General features: G+C 37.0%; 1 protein-coding gene and 1 long non-coding RNA gene across 2 annotated transcripts in view; one reads left to right on the top strand and one right to left on the bottom strand.

Moving 5' to 3' along the window:
• Npc1b (Niemann-Pick type C-1b) overlaps nt 1-15,024 on the top strand; it is a 33,910-nt gene continuing 18,886 nt past the window's right edge. The window contains exon 1 of the mRNA XM_073977678.1: nt 1-219. Within this exon, the coding sequence (XP_073833779.1) occupies nt 213-219 (7 nt within the window). The 5' untranslated portion in view covers nt 1-212. The remainder of the gene's footprint in view (nt 220-15,024) is intronic.
• LOC141399266 (uncharacterized) lies at nt 4,362-13,356 on the bottom strand. The gene is made up of 3 exons (XR_012411802.1): nt 12,932-13,356; nt 12,417-12,489; nt 4,362-6,189 (listed from the first exon to the last, which is right to left on the bottom strand). It is a non-coding gene; the product is annotated as an uncharacterized lncRNA (long non-coding RNA).

The raw sequence follows: 15,024 nt of genomic DNA, 5'->3' as shown, positions 1-15,024 counted from the left end.
ACAGTTTTCGACGGTCGTTCAATTCAATCGGACCGGGTTAATCGTTTCTAATCTCTGCGCGAAGAACTACTAGTGCTAAGTGAAAATCCTTGAAGTACAAATTTTGGCAATTTTATATAATGGAATAAATATAGAAAAACAACGATAAAAAGGATTATCAGTGTTGAAACAATTTTTTTAATTTAAACGAAGTGGATAAAAAATCAACAAAAATGAATGGTATAGAAAAATAAATACTTCAAATTATTTTAATAAAATTTGTTCAGTGTGGAAGTGAATTATAATAGTCAAAGTTCCAATGTTCAATTTTTTCTTTTTTTTTGAACATTTATTTATTAAAGTGGCTATGTGCTGCTCGATACACCTATATTTTAAAGAACTAAAGTCACTATTGGAAAAAAAAGTAAAAAATAATAATTGTGGTGGAAATCTTTGTGTTTTAGAAAATCAACAAATATAATCTGAGTGATAATGTTTTAAATTAACAAGGAATACTGATTCATATACAGTGTCTCAAATGATTAATGAGAACAAGTAAAATAGTATCAGTCGACTTTGCCGACAGAGATGTACCCTCAGCCTGTATATATTGAAACAATTTTTTTTCTCAAAATACGTATGTATTTAGGGGGTTTTAAAAATTTTGGGCGTTTGAACTGACAAAAATGTTGATTAGGATTAAAGATCAAAAGTTTTGCGGAGGAGATACTAAAAGGAATGGATCGACTTTGACCGTTATGGAAGTGGATCTCCAGCCACAACATATGGTGCCATAGGGAGTGTTTACACTCTTCGGGTTGTTTGCTCAAGAAGTATGGACTTGTCCCTAAAAAAACGTTTACCATCGTAATTGAGGCAGCGAATGCAAGTTGCTTCAACCAAAATCAAAGTGATTCGACATTAGGTCTTAAAGTGAACTTATCCGAAAGTTTGTGTGGGAGGAACCAGATAGAGTGGACAAATATAGTCCATATTTTAACCTGATCTATATCTGGTAGATATATTAGGATGTGTAAAGTATATACCAATTCGGACACTCCCTTCAAGAGTTACCGTACGAACAATTTTTCCGAACATTTTTGAACTTTTGTGGGGGAGGTACCTGAAGGAGTGAACCGATATGGCTTATCTTCAAACAAAATATAACTAAGGCCGTATTTTGGATCGAATCGGCAGATCCGTTCGAGAGTTATATTGCGCTCCAACCACCTCACACGGTGTCATAGGGTTTTTTTTGCAACTTTCATGCTATTTTCTCAGGAAGTATGGACTTGCCCCTGATGAAACTTATACCGTCGTACGGAGGGCAGTGAATACAAGTTGCTAAAACAAAAATCAAAGCGATTCGAGAGATGGCCCTAAACTGAACTTTTCCGAAATTTTGTGTGGGAGGTACCCGAAGGTGTGGACCTATTGAGACCATATTGGAACCTCATATTACTCTGGTAGAAAGTTTACGCTATACAAAGTACGGACCAAATCGGTAACTCCCTTCAAGAGATATCGTGCGCACAAACTTTCCGAAGATTTTCGAACTTTTGTGGGGGAGGTACCGGAAGGAGTGGACCGATGTAGCTCATCTTTGAACTTAAACTAAGTTTGGGCAAAATACTACGAAAGCCAAAATTTGAACCGACTCGGTTCATCCGTTCGAGAGTTATCGTGAGCTCCAGCCAGCAGGACAGACAGACAGACGGACGGACATGGCTAGATCGACTCCAAATTGTCTGAAACACATTTCGTACAAACATACTTGGGGTCTAAAACCATTATTTCGATGAGGCACATTTTTTAGCCTAAAGGCTGAGGGTATAAAAAGAAACATTTCTGTGTGTTTGACCAGTTGCGGTACAATACTTTTTTTGGAACATACTTAAAAAAGCTAACAAATGTGATTAGATCATAATTATTTTCACTGCACATGAAAATGAATGCAAAACACATGAATCCACAATTTTGAAAATTTGCATGTGATTTACATACACTTGAGGTGTAGAACCATACCCCCATTATTACAAGTCTTCTTTTGATATATTTTGAATTTACCGAACAGATTTGGAGCGTTCCGCTTAACTTAAAGTTAAAAGTGATGATTGAATTTCAAGGAGAAGCTTCTTTGTATTAACTTTCAACGTGAAAATTATATTTTAATGCCTCCAAATTAGTTTATTTTGCGTTTTCAAATCCATCAGATAGTAAAAAACACATATAATAGGTGTGTTCGTTTACTCAATAATTTGTACAAGTCCAGTAACTTCTTGCAATCGACTAAGCTCTTTTGCATTGTACTTTAGAGTAAACGAACAACATCCAGTAACAATTTGTACAAATTTTGAGTAAACGAACACACATAATAATGGCCCGTAGACTAATAGTAAGTTTACATTTACGAAATCCACTCGATTTCAACTGTCAAATCCATAGCTTAAACGTCAAATGAAATCCAATTGATTTCGGAGGAGTTTTCATATGACGTATACGCAAAGGAATTGAAAGTTGAAATCGAATGGATTTCGTAAATGTAAACAAAGCAGTATAGACAGAGAAATTGTAATATGCTTGTTTTTTAGATGTCGCCCTTACGGAAACTGCGCAGCGTTTTTGCTCAATTGCACAATATTTTGGAGTAAATTGCAGTTTTTTGTTAAATATTTTTATATGAGGATGTAAGTGCGGCCAAGATTACTCACATATTGTCTTTTACCAGAATAAATAGTTTAGAATGTATAGTTATTGCCATTTTAAAAACTGAGTGACTCAATTCACACTCAGCGAAAGAATTTAAGAGAGAGGATTTCTTTGTCTATTCATTTTTATACTATGGTAGAACTATACTTGATAGTAACTGGATACGTACTGGAAATTCGTAATAAAAGGCAAAAAACTTATATACTTATTTAGCTGGCCCTTAGAGTAGTGTAGTTCCGGAACGAACTAGTTCCAAGGAACTATTTCGGACAAGGAACTATTGGAACTATATCCGGCTCTTGCATTAACATAGTTCCTTTAGTTCATATAGTTCCAGTCGAACATATAATTCTTTTCATTTGTATAGTTCATTTTCTTCCTTTAATTCCACACTCAATTCGATCTTTCTCGTTCATCATTCAGATGCGGTCACATTGTAAAATAAACGTAAATAACATCCTCGTTTCATCGCTGCAATTTATTTATTTGTATGTCAATTCATCCACCATAATACCCCGTTTATATATAAACGGATTTAACAAACCGACTGGGTTTTAAATGTCAATTCCATTGCTTATATTTCAAACAAATCCTCATAAAGAAGGTTAACCCTGCAAAAAGCTCTAATATAAACAGCATATAAGATTAAAACAAAAAGAAAGATTCGTTAAATTACTTCACTCTCGGAACTATTTGGAACGAAGGACATAAAAAGGACGACGGAAGAGAAAGATTCATTGAACTATATCGGCCTCGGAACTATTTGGAACTATTTAACTATATAAAGGAACTAGTTCCTTTTGGGAAAAGGAACTAGAAAGATCGATCCGCTCCAGGAACTAGATTGTCCAACTCTACCTTACAGAACATCTGTTCCATAAGCCGAACTAAGAAAAGATCTCCATTCCTCCAGTTTTATACCCTCCACCATAATATGAAGGGTATAATTAAATTTGTCATTTCGTTTGTAACACACTTAAATATTCATCGCAGACTTTATATATATATTATTGATCAGGGTAAAATTCTAAGTCGATATAAACATGTCCGTCTGTCTGTCCGTCTGTTGAAATCAACCCAGCAAACCAAAATCGGAATAAACATCCGAATTCGGACCGAATTCGATCCGAAAGTCGGAAAAAACATCCGAGTTCGGATGCGAATTCGGTCCGAACTCTGACCGAAAGTCATATGGCGTGGTTGACGTGTTCTCTGACCGAAATTCGGATGAAAATCGGAAGTTTTTGCAGACTTTCGGACCGAATTCGGTCCGAATTCTGATGAACTGTCGTATGAATTTCTGATTTATTAACCGACGTTCGGACAGATATCGGTCCGAATTCGGAAGAAAAATCTTATGAAATTCGGAAGTTTTGGACGACTTTCGGACCGAATACGGTCCGAAGTCTGATGAACTATTGTATGAATTTCTGATTTATTTACCGCCGTTCGCACAGAATTTGTTTTTATTATTTAAAAGTGTAAAATGTACACAGTTAATTCATGAAAACTTAAAATCCTTAAATTTAAATGTTTGTTCACCTACTGTTTATTTACAAGGGGGTGGGGTTTTGTGTAAATTTTAGTTTATATTTGTCTTATTAAATATTTGTTATTTTATTTGTCCACTTTAGTTACCACTTGTTTTATGCCTCTTTGATTAAAAGATGTCATTTGATTTTGGTTTTACAAATTTTATTTAAACACAAAGTTCACAATAGTTTAATTCAGTTTTGTTTTACTTTGAAAGATAAAAAATTTAATTTCAATTCACATCAATTGTTTTTGTTTAGTTATGTTTAATTTACTTATTTAAATATCAAGATTTGTTTTTCGACAATGATTGTAAGTTTTTTCCTTGCGTTTGACTTCCACTTGTTTTCTTTTTGTTTTCTCGATTTGAAAGACAATTTTGATCTTTTTGATAGCTAGTTCGCGAAACAACTAAAACTTCTTCTCTATCCCTTTTGTGTGTAAGGGCATAATAAGAGATTGAGTAAAAAAATGTCAACAACAACATAAAGGTCTATGTACACATACATAGGTATGTCTGTATGTTCACTGAAGTAAATAGAGCGAAAAGAAACAAGTGGAAGTTGGAGTAGGAATTGAGTAAAAGTAAATAGAGAATTTCAAGTTCAAGGTTAATGCAGAAATGTAGTAAATAGAGAAATTCAAATTCAAGGCCAAGGTCAATAATACAGATCAGCTGTAGTCCGCTTTACTGCATTTTGACTTAACTTACAAATATATGCAAATTATGATTAAATGAAAGAAATGAAAATTATTGTTCAATTAAAATTTCATAAAATAAAAAATATGTTGTTCAATCGTATATTGAACATGCCGCCTCTCCGTGACAGCTGCTCACATGTGTTCTACAACTCCAACAAATACATAGCCCAAAGCGGTTGGTTGGGCGAAGACACCAGCTACTTCGGTTTCCAGACATCCGTTACGGAAGATGGTTTTGTATAAGTCTGCCCCGAGTTCAAGTTCAATGGCTGTATTGCTGCGGGGTATAGGATCCGCCAGGGAATCTTCTGGGAAATCAATGGCAGGATTTGCTTCAATTGGGCCAGCATAGGGTTTTTTTGGTAGGTCGCTTGTCACTATGGCAGTTATCTCCTTTTTCCAAATTTTGCGTGAATTTCTGGACGCGATGACGAACTTTGCAAATCTTGTTTCACCGTGGTTGAACGTCTCCAATTTGAGCTTGGATTGCAAAGACTTGGAAATTCTGGATACCGTCGCATGGAAATTTAAGCTTCCTCTGCATAGATGCCATGCACCTCCTTGATTTGGCATTTCTATGCGAATTTGAACGGTTGGTATGAATACCTTGGAATGGGCAAAGGGCACATTTGGTCGTGGTGCCATCGCAAAGTCTTTGTCCGTTAGCTTAGGTCTTTCTGCTGCCTTTGATGTGGTTGATCGTGTTGATGATCGGCTCTTTCTATTTGATGATCGTGTTGGAGCGTGCTGCCGTTGATGTCTGGATGACGATGGAGATCGTGTTCTTGCTGGTGCCTGGCGCTGTCCAGGTCTTTGAAAGGAAACAGACCGTTGTTGCGAAAGACTTTGACGCTGTAGAGGTCTGTGCAATGAAACAGACCGCGCCGCTGTTTGTTGTTGACGTTGTGCAGGCGGTTTTGCTGAAACAGACCGTTTTTTTTGTTGGCTGCTGGCGCTGTTGCGAACGGCTTGGTCGTTGTGGTCGTAAATCTTTCACTTGTGAAGCAGAGTGCAGCAAAAAATTATGCCTTTCGCCGCAAACATGACAACTCGATTTGGCTGGACAGTTGGGGCGATTGTGTGAACAAGCCAAGCAATTTATGCAATAATAATATTGGCATACGACCTCAAACCGCTCATCAGGAGTAAGACATAGAAACTCACGGCATGTTTTAATAGGATGATCCTGTTTACATAGACCACATGAGTGTATCCAAGGGCGTGGTCTATAAAAACTTTTGTATGCTCGAGGTTGTGGTGCCATGTCTGCAAAGAATAAGATTGGATTAGATTATGTATTGAAAAGGTATGGAGTTATGAAATGTCTATAAGCTATTCAGAGAGTAGTGGAATAAGTTTCGTTATAGGTCGTCGAATTTCTCCGTTCGAGGTCTTAAGATCAACAACTCTGATGTTTTGGTCTGAGCCTGGACATAACTTAATAATTCTACCTAACTTCCACTCATTCTGAGGCATTCTATCATCCATTATTATAACTAAGTCGTTGAGTTGAACATTATCTTGATGTCTTTTCCATTTATAACGACGATGTAATTCTTTTAAATATTCGTTCTTCCATCGTTGACATAACATCTGAGATAATATTTTTAAACGCTTCCAACGGTTGGCTATCGTTATGTTTTCTTCGGATATGTCGGGTTCCGCTGGAGTTAATAAAGGAGAACCAATGAGAAAATGTCCAGGTGTAAGGGGAGAAAGGTCGTTGGGATCATCACTATTTGGACAAAGAGGCCTAGAATTAAGGCAGGATTCAATGCGTGTAAGGATTGTAGAGAACTCCTCAAAGGTAAATGTCATATTTGGTACCATTTTCTTGAGGTGCATTTTGAATGACTTTACGCCTGCCTCCCAAAGTCCTCCCATGTGTGGGGCTCCTGGAGGAATGAACGCCCAATCTAGGTTTTGGTGTGCATACTTCTGGGTAAGGTCATTTTTAATCTGTCGGAAGAATTCCAATCTGTCTTTTCTGAGCATTTCCGCTGCACCTGTGAAATTGGTCCCATTGTCAGAGAACATCTTTGCAGGGCAGCCACGTCGTCCTATAAACCTAGTAAAGGCAGCTAGGAATGCATGTGTGCTAAGGTCGCTTGTGACTTCCAAATGCACGGCTTTGGTTGAAAAACATACGAATATGCAGACATAGCCTTTTGTGATAAGGCATGCACGTCCTGTAAAATTGCGTATATTAAAAGGTCCTGCAAAATCTACTCCGGTGTTCAAAAAAGGTCTAGTAAACTGCGTTCGTTCCGGAGGTAAGGACGACATTATTTGATTTTGTGTACGCTTCTTATATATGATGCAGGCCTTGCACCGATTTATGACCATTTTTACGAGAGGTTTAAGTCTGAAAATCCAGAACTCTGATCGTAGGATACGGATCATTAACTGGTTTCCCCCATGTAATGTATATTTGTGTGCATGTTCAACTAGTAGTAAGGCCAGTTGGGAATGATGTGGGATGAGAACTGGGTGTCGTTCATTGTGGGTTAACATGGGAGAATTCGTAAGACGTCCGTTTGCTCTCATGATTCCATTGGCGTCAATAAACGGATTTAAAGTCAAAAGCGGACTGTTCGTAGGTAGTTTTCGTTTTTGGGATAGCAAGGTATATTCTTCTCCAAAATAGTGACGTTGGGTAAGTAGAATAAGTTTCCATTTTCCAATTTGTATTTCGTCTAAACGAATGTCGCTGGAGGATCCTGGGTTTCTACGTTGGTGTATTATTTGTATGGTCCTAGCGACATATGCAAATGATCGATACGCTTTTGATAAGGTCGAAAAGTTTTTTAAGGGATCAGTTTCCTTAAGATCTTTAATCGATGGGATAACAAATGTTTTGATTTGTTTTCGTTCTAAATTTGTTTCACCATGATGCTGAGATTGAGGCCAACAATTCTTCGGTTCTCGAAGCCATGGAGGTCCATGCCACCATAAAGTATTGTTTTTAAGGTCGTTAGAAGAGCATCCTCTTGTTGCTATGTCAGCTGGATTTTGTGATGATTCCACGTGACGCCAATTTGAAGTTCCGACCTTATCCATAATGTCAGATATTCGATTTCCGACGAATGTATTCCATACACATGGCGGTTTCCGAAGCCAGGCCAGGACGATTGTTGAATCCGTCCAAAAGTGTATGTCATGTTGTGAAAGGTTAAGATTTGGTACAATTGAAGATGCTAATTTTGCTAGAAGAACGGCACCGCAAAGTTCCAACCGAGGTAGGGAGATTTTCTTCACTGGAGCAACACGGGTTTTTGCAACGAGGAGGTTTGTATGTATGATGTCATTTTCTTCGATTCGAATAAATAAGGTCGCAGCATATGCTTTTTCAGACGAATCACAGAACCCGTGAATGTCTATCTTGCATGACGGAGTATATTGTATCCAACGTGGTATTTCCTGATGTTGAATGTCTGGACAATTTTGCAGAAAATTTTCCCATGCAGATGATGTGAGTGGTTTAAGTCCGTCATCCCATCCGCCCTTATCGAGCCATATCTGCTGCATAATGATCTTGGCAACAACGATAATAGGCGCTAGCCAACCGCAGGGGTCAAAAAACCGCGCTATTACGGAGAGAACTTCCCTTTTTGTAAACGACGACTTCAGCGTGATATCGGGTTGAGGAAACGAAAAGGAATCACTACTGATGTTCCATTTGATGCCCAACGTCTTTGTTACAACATTTTCTGACAGGTGTAAACACTCATCCGATAAAAGTTGTTCAGGTGGGAGGTCATTGATTATAATGGGATTATTTGAGGCCCATTTTCTCAATTCAAATCCTGCTGAAATCAATGCAATATTTAATTGATTTCTTGAAGTTACTGCTTCTTCCACGGTATGTCCTCCTGCCAAAACATCATCCACGTACATGTTGTTTTTTAATATCTGAGAGGCTAAGGGGTATATGTCCTTGATGTCGTCAGCTAACTGCAACAAGGTCCTGATTGCTAGGAAAGGAGCGCAATTAACTCCAAAGGTCACTGTAAGGAGCTCAAAATCCTCAATTGGCCCTTTAGGTGATGTCCGAAATAGTATTCTTTGATACCTTGTTTGTGAAGGATGGACTAAAATCTGCCGGTACATTTTGGTAATGTCGGCATTGTACACAAATTTGTAAAATCTCCATTTTAAGGTCTGGAGAATAAGGTCCTGTTGAAGGATTGGTCCAGGGAACAAAATGTCGTTTAAACTCTTTTTATTGTCTGAGGGAGATGAGGCGTTAAAAACCACTCTGAGCTTGGTGGTCACACGGTCCGGTTTTATTACCGCATGATGTGGAAGGTAATAGTTAGGTCCATTATTGATATCGTCCTTTGAAATTTTCTTCATGTGCCCCAAGTCCAGGTACTCCATGATGGTTTTGTCATATAAATCCTTGACTTCTGGTTTGGTACTAAGAATTTTCTCCATCCGAAGGTACTGCGCCATTGCTATGTTCCTAGAATGGCCAATGTTTTCCTCGTTTTTGAAGGGTAGGTTCACCATGTATCTCCCGGAGGCTGTTCTGGAAGTCGTTGACTTGTAAAGATTTTCGCAAAAAATGTCTTCTTTTGAGCGCAAAGTCTCACTTGGCGTTTCCTCCACCTCCCAAAATTGTGTCAACAGATTATCTAGGGCAACGGCATTAAAGAGTGAGACATGGCTAGGTGACTGGGTCGATCGTTCTACTGGTCCTCCCACAATCCACCCAAACACAGTTTTTTGAGTCAATAGGGAGCCATGTGAACGCATCGGAACCGCTAAGTCGAAGATAGTTGGACAAATGTCGAGACCAATGAGAATGTCAACTGGTCTGCTTTTATGAAAATGTGGATCTGCAAGCGGATGATCTAGGTCATCATAGATATCTATATCCATATTTTGTGGTGGTAGGTTGAATGACAATGTCTTTAGAACAGGGGCCCAAACGTCAAGTTTGAATTCAGGGTTTAACCGCGAGCGAATTGTGAAAAGGCATGCTTGTGTTGACGTTTCCATCATTGCTGGGTTAAGACCTGAGACGTGCACCAGGTTACGTTTGGTTGGAAGTCGAAGTCTATTTTTTAACTTCTCAGAAATAAAGGTCGATTGCGAGCCGGAATCGATGATTGCGCGGGCTTCGAATCTCTCTCCCTTTGATTCAACTTCCACTAAGGCTGTGAAAAGCAAGGTCTCTTCTGATTTCGACTGAGGTCGATTCTCATCGCGAAGAGCAAGTGAAGTTAGATGATTGGTTTTTGTACAAGGTGTGGACTGTATGGTTGTTGTTAGGGCTTGAGTACTTGTGGTAGGTCGTACGTCAAGCTGTGATTCAAAGGAGGTCGTTGATTCACCTCCTTTATGCAAAAGAGTGTGATGTCGAAGATTGCAATGTTTGCAATTGAATTTACTTTTGCACTCGCTAACCCCATGGTCAGTTAGGAGGCAATTGTAACATGTCTTTGTCGTTTTGACGACATGAATCCGATCGTTTACGGTTTTTGCCAGAAATTTGGGACAATTCCTCATTAAGTGGCATTCTTTACAGTACTGACATTTAAGATTCATAGATTTTTGTGGTCTATTGGAAGCTGATGTTAAATTTGTCTTTGAATTGTATTCAACATTCGTTTGAAATGAGTTGACTCTTTCCTTTTGAGGTCGGGGATTTCCTTTATTAACTTGAGCTAGTTTTGAGGTCGAAAGTTGAATGTTTCCAACAGATTCTAAAGTTTTGAATCGTTGTGTTAGGAAGTTATCGAATTTTTTCCATGTTGGGATTGTTGAACTGTCGCTTAACGTATTTTCAAAGTCCTGTAAATAGCTTCGAGGTAACTTTTGTGAACATAGATAAATGAGAATTGGATCCCATGTTACAATATCAATGTCCAAAGTCTTTAAGGTTTCTAAACAACCATTTACTGACCTTTGCAGTGACTTTAACGATGAGCTTGAATCAACAGTTACCGTAGGTAAACTGAACAAAGTCTTCAACTGCTCATTCACTTGCATGCGCTTATTCTCATACCGGTCGGTTAGGCTTTTCCACGCTAAGTCAAAGCCGTCATGTGTGAGTGGGATATGCGCTATAATGTCCCTAGCTTCCCCACTGGTCTTTTGTTAAAGATGATATAACTTTTCAACCTTGCTAATTCCGGAATTTTCCACATAAATAGCCGAAAAAAGGTCTCTAAAGGTCGGCCACGTCTTGTAGCTACCATAAAAAACATCGGTATCGCAAGGGGGAAGCTTTATTGAACGACGTACGGAATTGTCCTGTACAGTCGTTTCATGTGGTTCTGTTGACTTATTGGTAAGGGTATCTATTTCTGCATTTATTATGCCTAACGTGGATTTGTATACTGAAATAGCCGTTCTATAATGTGCTCTAAGTTTTGTAAGGTCAACAGGTGCTTCTCCTTCCTTGACATCATAATCCCGACAGTCTTCGTAACATCGTTTTACTTGTGTCCAAATGTGATCCAGATGAACTCGAAGCGCTTGCAAACAATGTACATTATCTTCTGCCGCACCGCCAACCTGCGATTCGTTGAAATCGATCAGGTCGTTATAAGCGTTAGTGAACTTTTTTGTGATGTCCATATTTTCACAATGTCCAAAGAACTAACTCGAGATTTTCCCAAAAAAAAACTATTCAAATTGAGTTATTATATTGTTCAGTGGCAACTTTCACCAGATAAATGCAATGTCCTCAAGGACTCGTATTTAAACTTCAAGAAAATCGTTCAAAAATTTCCAAAAAATCCAAATGATAAAGTGGTAGAGTTATAAACAGCCCAAAGTGTTGTACAACGTTAGTGCTTTTACAAAAAAAAAACTTTCCAAAAGAATCAGCAATGTACGAGTGAAATCCAAGAATATTAAAGTTTGTTGTGAATGTCGGTAAACTTGAGCATCCGACATTAATAATTTCCAAAATTTGTATTATGTTGTTAAATATGACCAAAATCTTATTAATCGACCAAAATCCCAAAGTTATCTAGGTAATTCGACGTCACAAAATGGTTGAAAATGTCAATTTTGATTCTGTGTGTTGCAGAATATTTTAAAATACATATTAAATATATTACAAAAAGGTCCAAAGACAATAACCAAGTCGACGAAAAAACGACCAAAACGTGATTTATGCCAAAATGAAAAAAGGGTATGTGGTTTTCAAAAGATCTTTATGACAAATAGCACGAATCCCAGTATGAGAATTCAAAAGCAACGTAAAGTTGGGCAAAAATGTCGTATTCCGCAAAGTGATAAAAAGTTTCGTAAATTAATATCAAAATGCCAATTAATTTTTGTTCTGGTATGTTCAGCTGCAGATGAGTTCAATAAATATGCATTTATTTTTCTTGTTTTGATGTGTTTAACTTTCCCCAAAAAATGTTCAAATTTAATCCGAGATGGCAACCCTATGTCCTCTCAGAGATGTAATGTCATATGTTAAAGTCTCTCTCTCTTAGTACAAAATAAAAAATAGGTGAGTTTGTACTTACTGCTTCTCTTATGTACTTGCTTGTAAATTTTATTGAGGTCGTTTTACTCCAATTTTGTTAAAATTTCTGCAATCTGGAAAGAGAAGAAGACACACATTTGTTGGCGATGTTCAACGTTATATACATTGAACATTTGTATGTACAAAGGTCCGTTAGAAATAGCGGGGAATTTTTTTCTATTTCTTGTGATCGACAAGTAACACAATTTGACAAACAAAATTTTGGCACCGTTCAAGAACAAATTAGGTCGATTTTGAAGGTCAAATATTATGAACATGAAACGATTTTTGCACTATGTCACTATGAACTTCTTTTATACTTAATGTCACTGGCTCGTTATTTATTTTTTGTTTTTTTTTTTTTTTGTTTTTGTTAACAGTGTAATTTTTCACTTTTCACACGATTCGGCTCGTGGGGACCAAATGTTTATTTACAAGGGGGTGGGGTTTTGTGTAAATTTTAGTTTATATTTGTCTTATTAAATATTTGTTATTTTATTTGTCCACTTTAGTTACCACTTGTTTTATGCCTCTTTGATTAAAAGATGTCATTTGATTTTGGTTTTACAAATTTTATTTAAACACAAAGTTCACAATAGTTTAATTCAGTTTTGTTTTACTTTGAAAGATAAAAAATTTAATTTCAATTCACATCAATTGTTTTTGTTTAGTTATGTTTAATTTACTTATTTAAATATCAAGATTTGTTTTTCGACAATGATTGTAAGTTTTTTCCTTGCGTTTGACTTCCACTTGTTTTCTTTTTGTTTTCTCGATTTGAAAGACAATTTTGATCTTTTTGATAGCTAGTTCGCGAAACAACTAAAACTTCTTCTCTATCCCTTTTGTGTGTAAGGGCATAATAAGAGATTGAGTAAAAAAATGTCAACAACAACATAAAGGTCTATGTACACATACATAGGTATGTCTGTATGTTCACTGAAGTAAATAGAGCGAAAAGAAACAAGTGGAAGTTGGAGTAGGAATTGAGTAAAAGTAAATAGAGAATTTCAAGTTCAAGGTTAATGCAGAAATGTAGTAAATAGAGAAATTCAAATTCAAGGCCAAGGTCAATAATACAGATCAGCTGTAGTCCGCTTTACTGCATTTTGACTTAACTTACAAATATATGCAAATTATGATTAAATGAAAGAAATGAAAATTATTGTTCAATTAAAATTTCATAAAATAAAAAATATGTTGTTCAATCGTATATTGAACACCTACTATAAACATATGAAGGGTTTTAATATCATCTTATAGCCTGTTTATATTATAGATTTTTGCAAGGTTAACCTTCTCTATGAGGACTTATTTGACCTAACGGAATTGATATTCGAAACCCAGTGGTTTTCTTCAATCCGTACGTCCCCACCAGCAGTAGGAACAACAAATTTATCAACAGGATCTGTGAAATATGTAAAACCATTTTATTAATATATGAAAAAATACATGTCTTCACATACAAAAGTTGATATACATGAAAGTATAAAGAAACTTAACTTTGGCAATATTTATAAAACATATGACTTTCCACGAAAAAGCGTTGAAGTTTGACGAAAAAATATTTACTTTCATTAACTTTATAAAAATAAACAAATGTGTATACAACGGTTCACTATGAATGATCTTTAAACACTATCATACATCAACACGCATAACAAAAATAAAAGAAATTTGTTCTCCGTCACAGAAATTAAAACCCGAGCACTCATTCTTTCGTTCGCACTTCATCGGCACATCAAGAAATACACACAATTTGCCCAACATGTGCGAGCGCAACATGTACAATTCTTTTCTCTCTGCTTATTTACAATGAATATAGCCAAAGCAGCACAAGAGAAAAAATAAGAAAAATCCCTTCAGAGAGAGAGAGAGAGAGGGAAAAAGTTCGTCAGACTAATCGGACAGAGTTCGGACCGAATTCGGTCAGACGTGTCGGAAAAAACTTCCGACTTTGAGCAGACGTGTCGGACGTCCGACATTGTGTTTGCTGGGAAGATACATATCACAATTTTTAAGATAGAACTTTGTAATTTGGTACAGAATTGTTATACCCTACACCACTATGTGGTAAGGGGTATTATGTGTTAGTGCATTTGTATGTAACATACAAAAGGAAGCGAGATAGACCCATATAGTTCCTTCTAGGAATATACATAGAATCACTTTCTGAGTCGATTTATGCATGTCCGTCCGTCCGTCCGTCCGTCCGTTCGCAACATACAGGTCGCATTTGTTGACCGATTTCGCTGAAAATTGGGGAATACAATTTTTTTAGCCGTCGGAAGATCAAGTTCGAAGATGGGATATATCGGTCCACGTTTTGGTATAGACCCCATATAACGGTACCCCCCGATTTACGGTATTTTGACGTTTTCAGCTACATTTTCAGACCGATTTGGCTATAATTTGACATTAAGAGTTCTTAAGTGTCAATAAACATATATAACAAAACTTGTGGATATAGGTTCACGTTTTGGTATAGCCCCCATATAACGGTACCCCCCGATTTGCGGTATTTCGACGTTTTTAGCTACATTTTCAGACCGATTTAGCTATAACTTGACATTTAGGGTTCTTAAGTATCAATAAACTTATATAACAAA

The sequence above is a fragment of the Musca autumnalis genome, unplaced genomic scaffold (assembly GCF_047663935.1).
Source record: "Musca autumnalis isolate F117 unplaced genomic scaffold, ASM4766393v1 scaffold_3, whole genome shotgun sequence".
Taxonomy (NCBI): domain Eukaryota; kingdom Metazoa; phylum Arthropoda; class Insecta; order Diptera; family Muscidae; genus Musca; species Musca autumnalis.
This window is presented reverse-complemented; position numbering and strand designations above follow the sequence as displayed.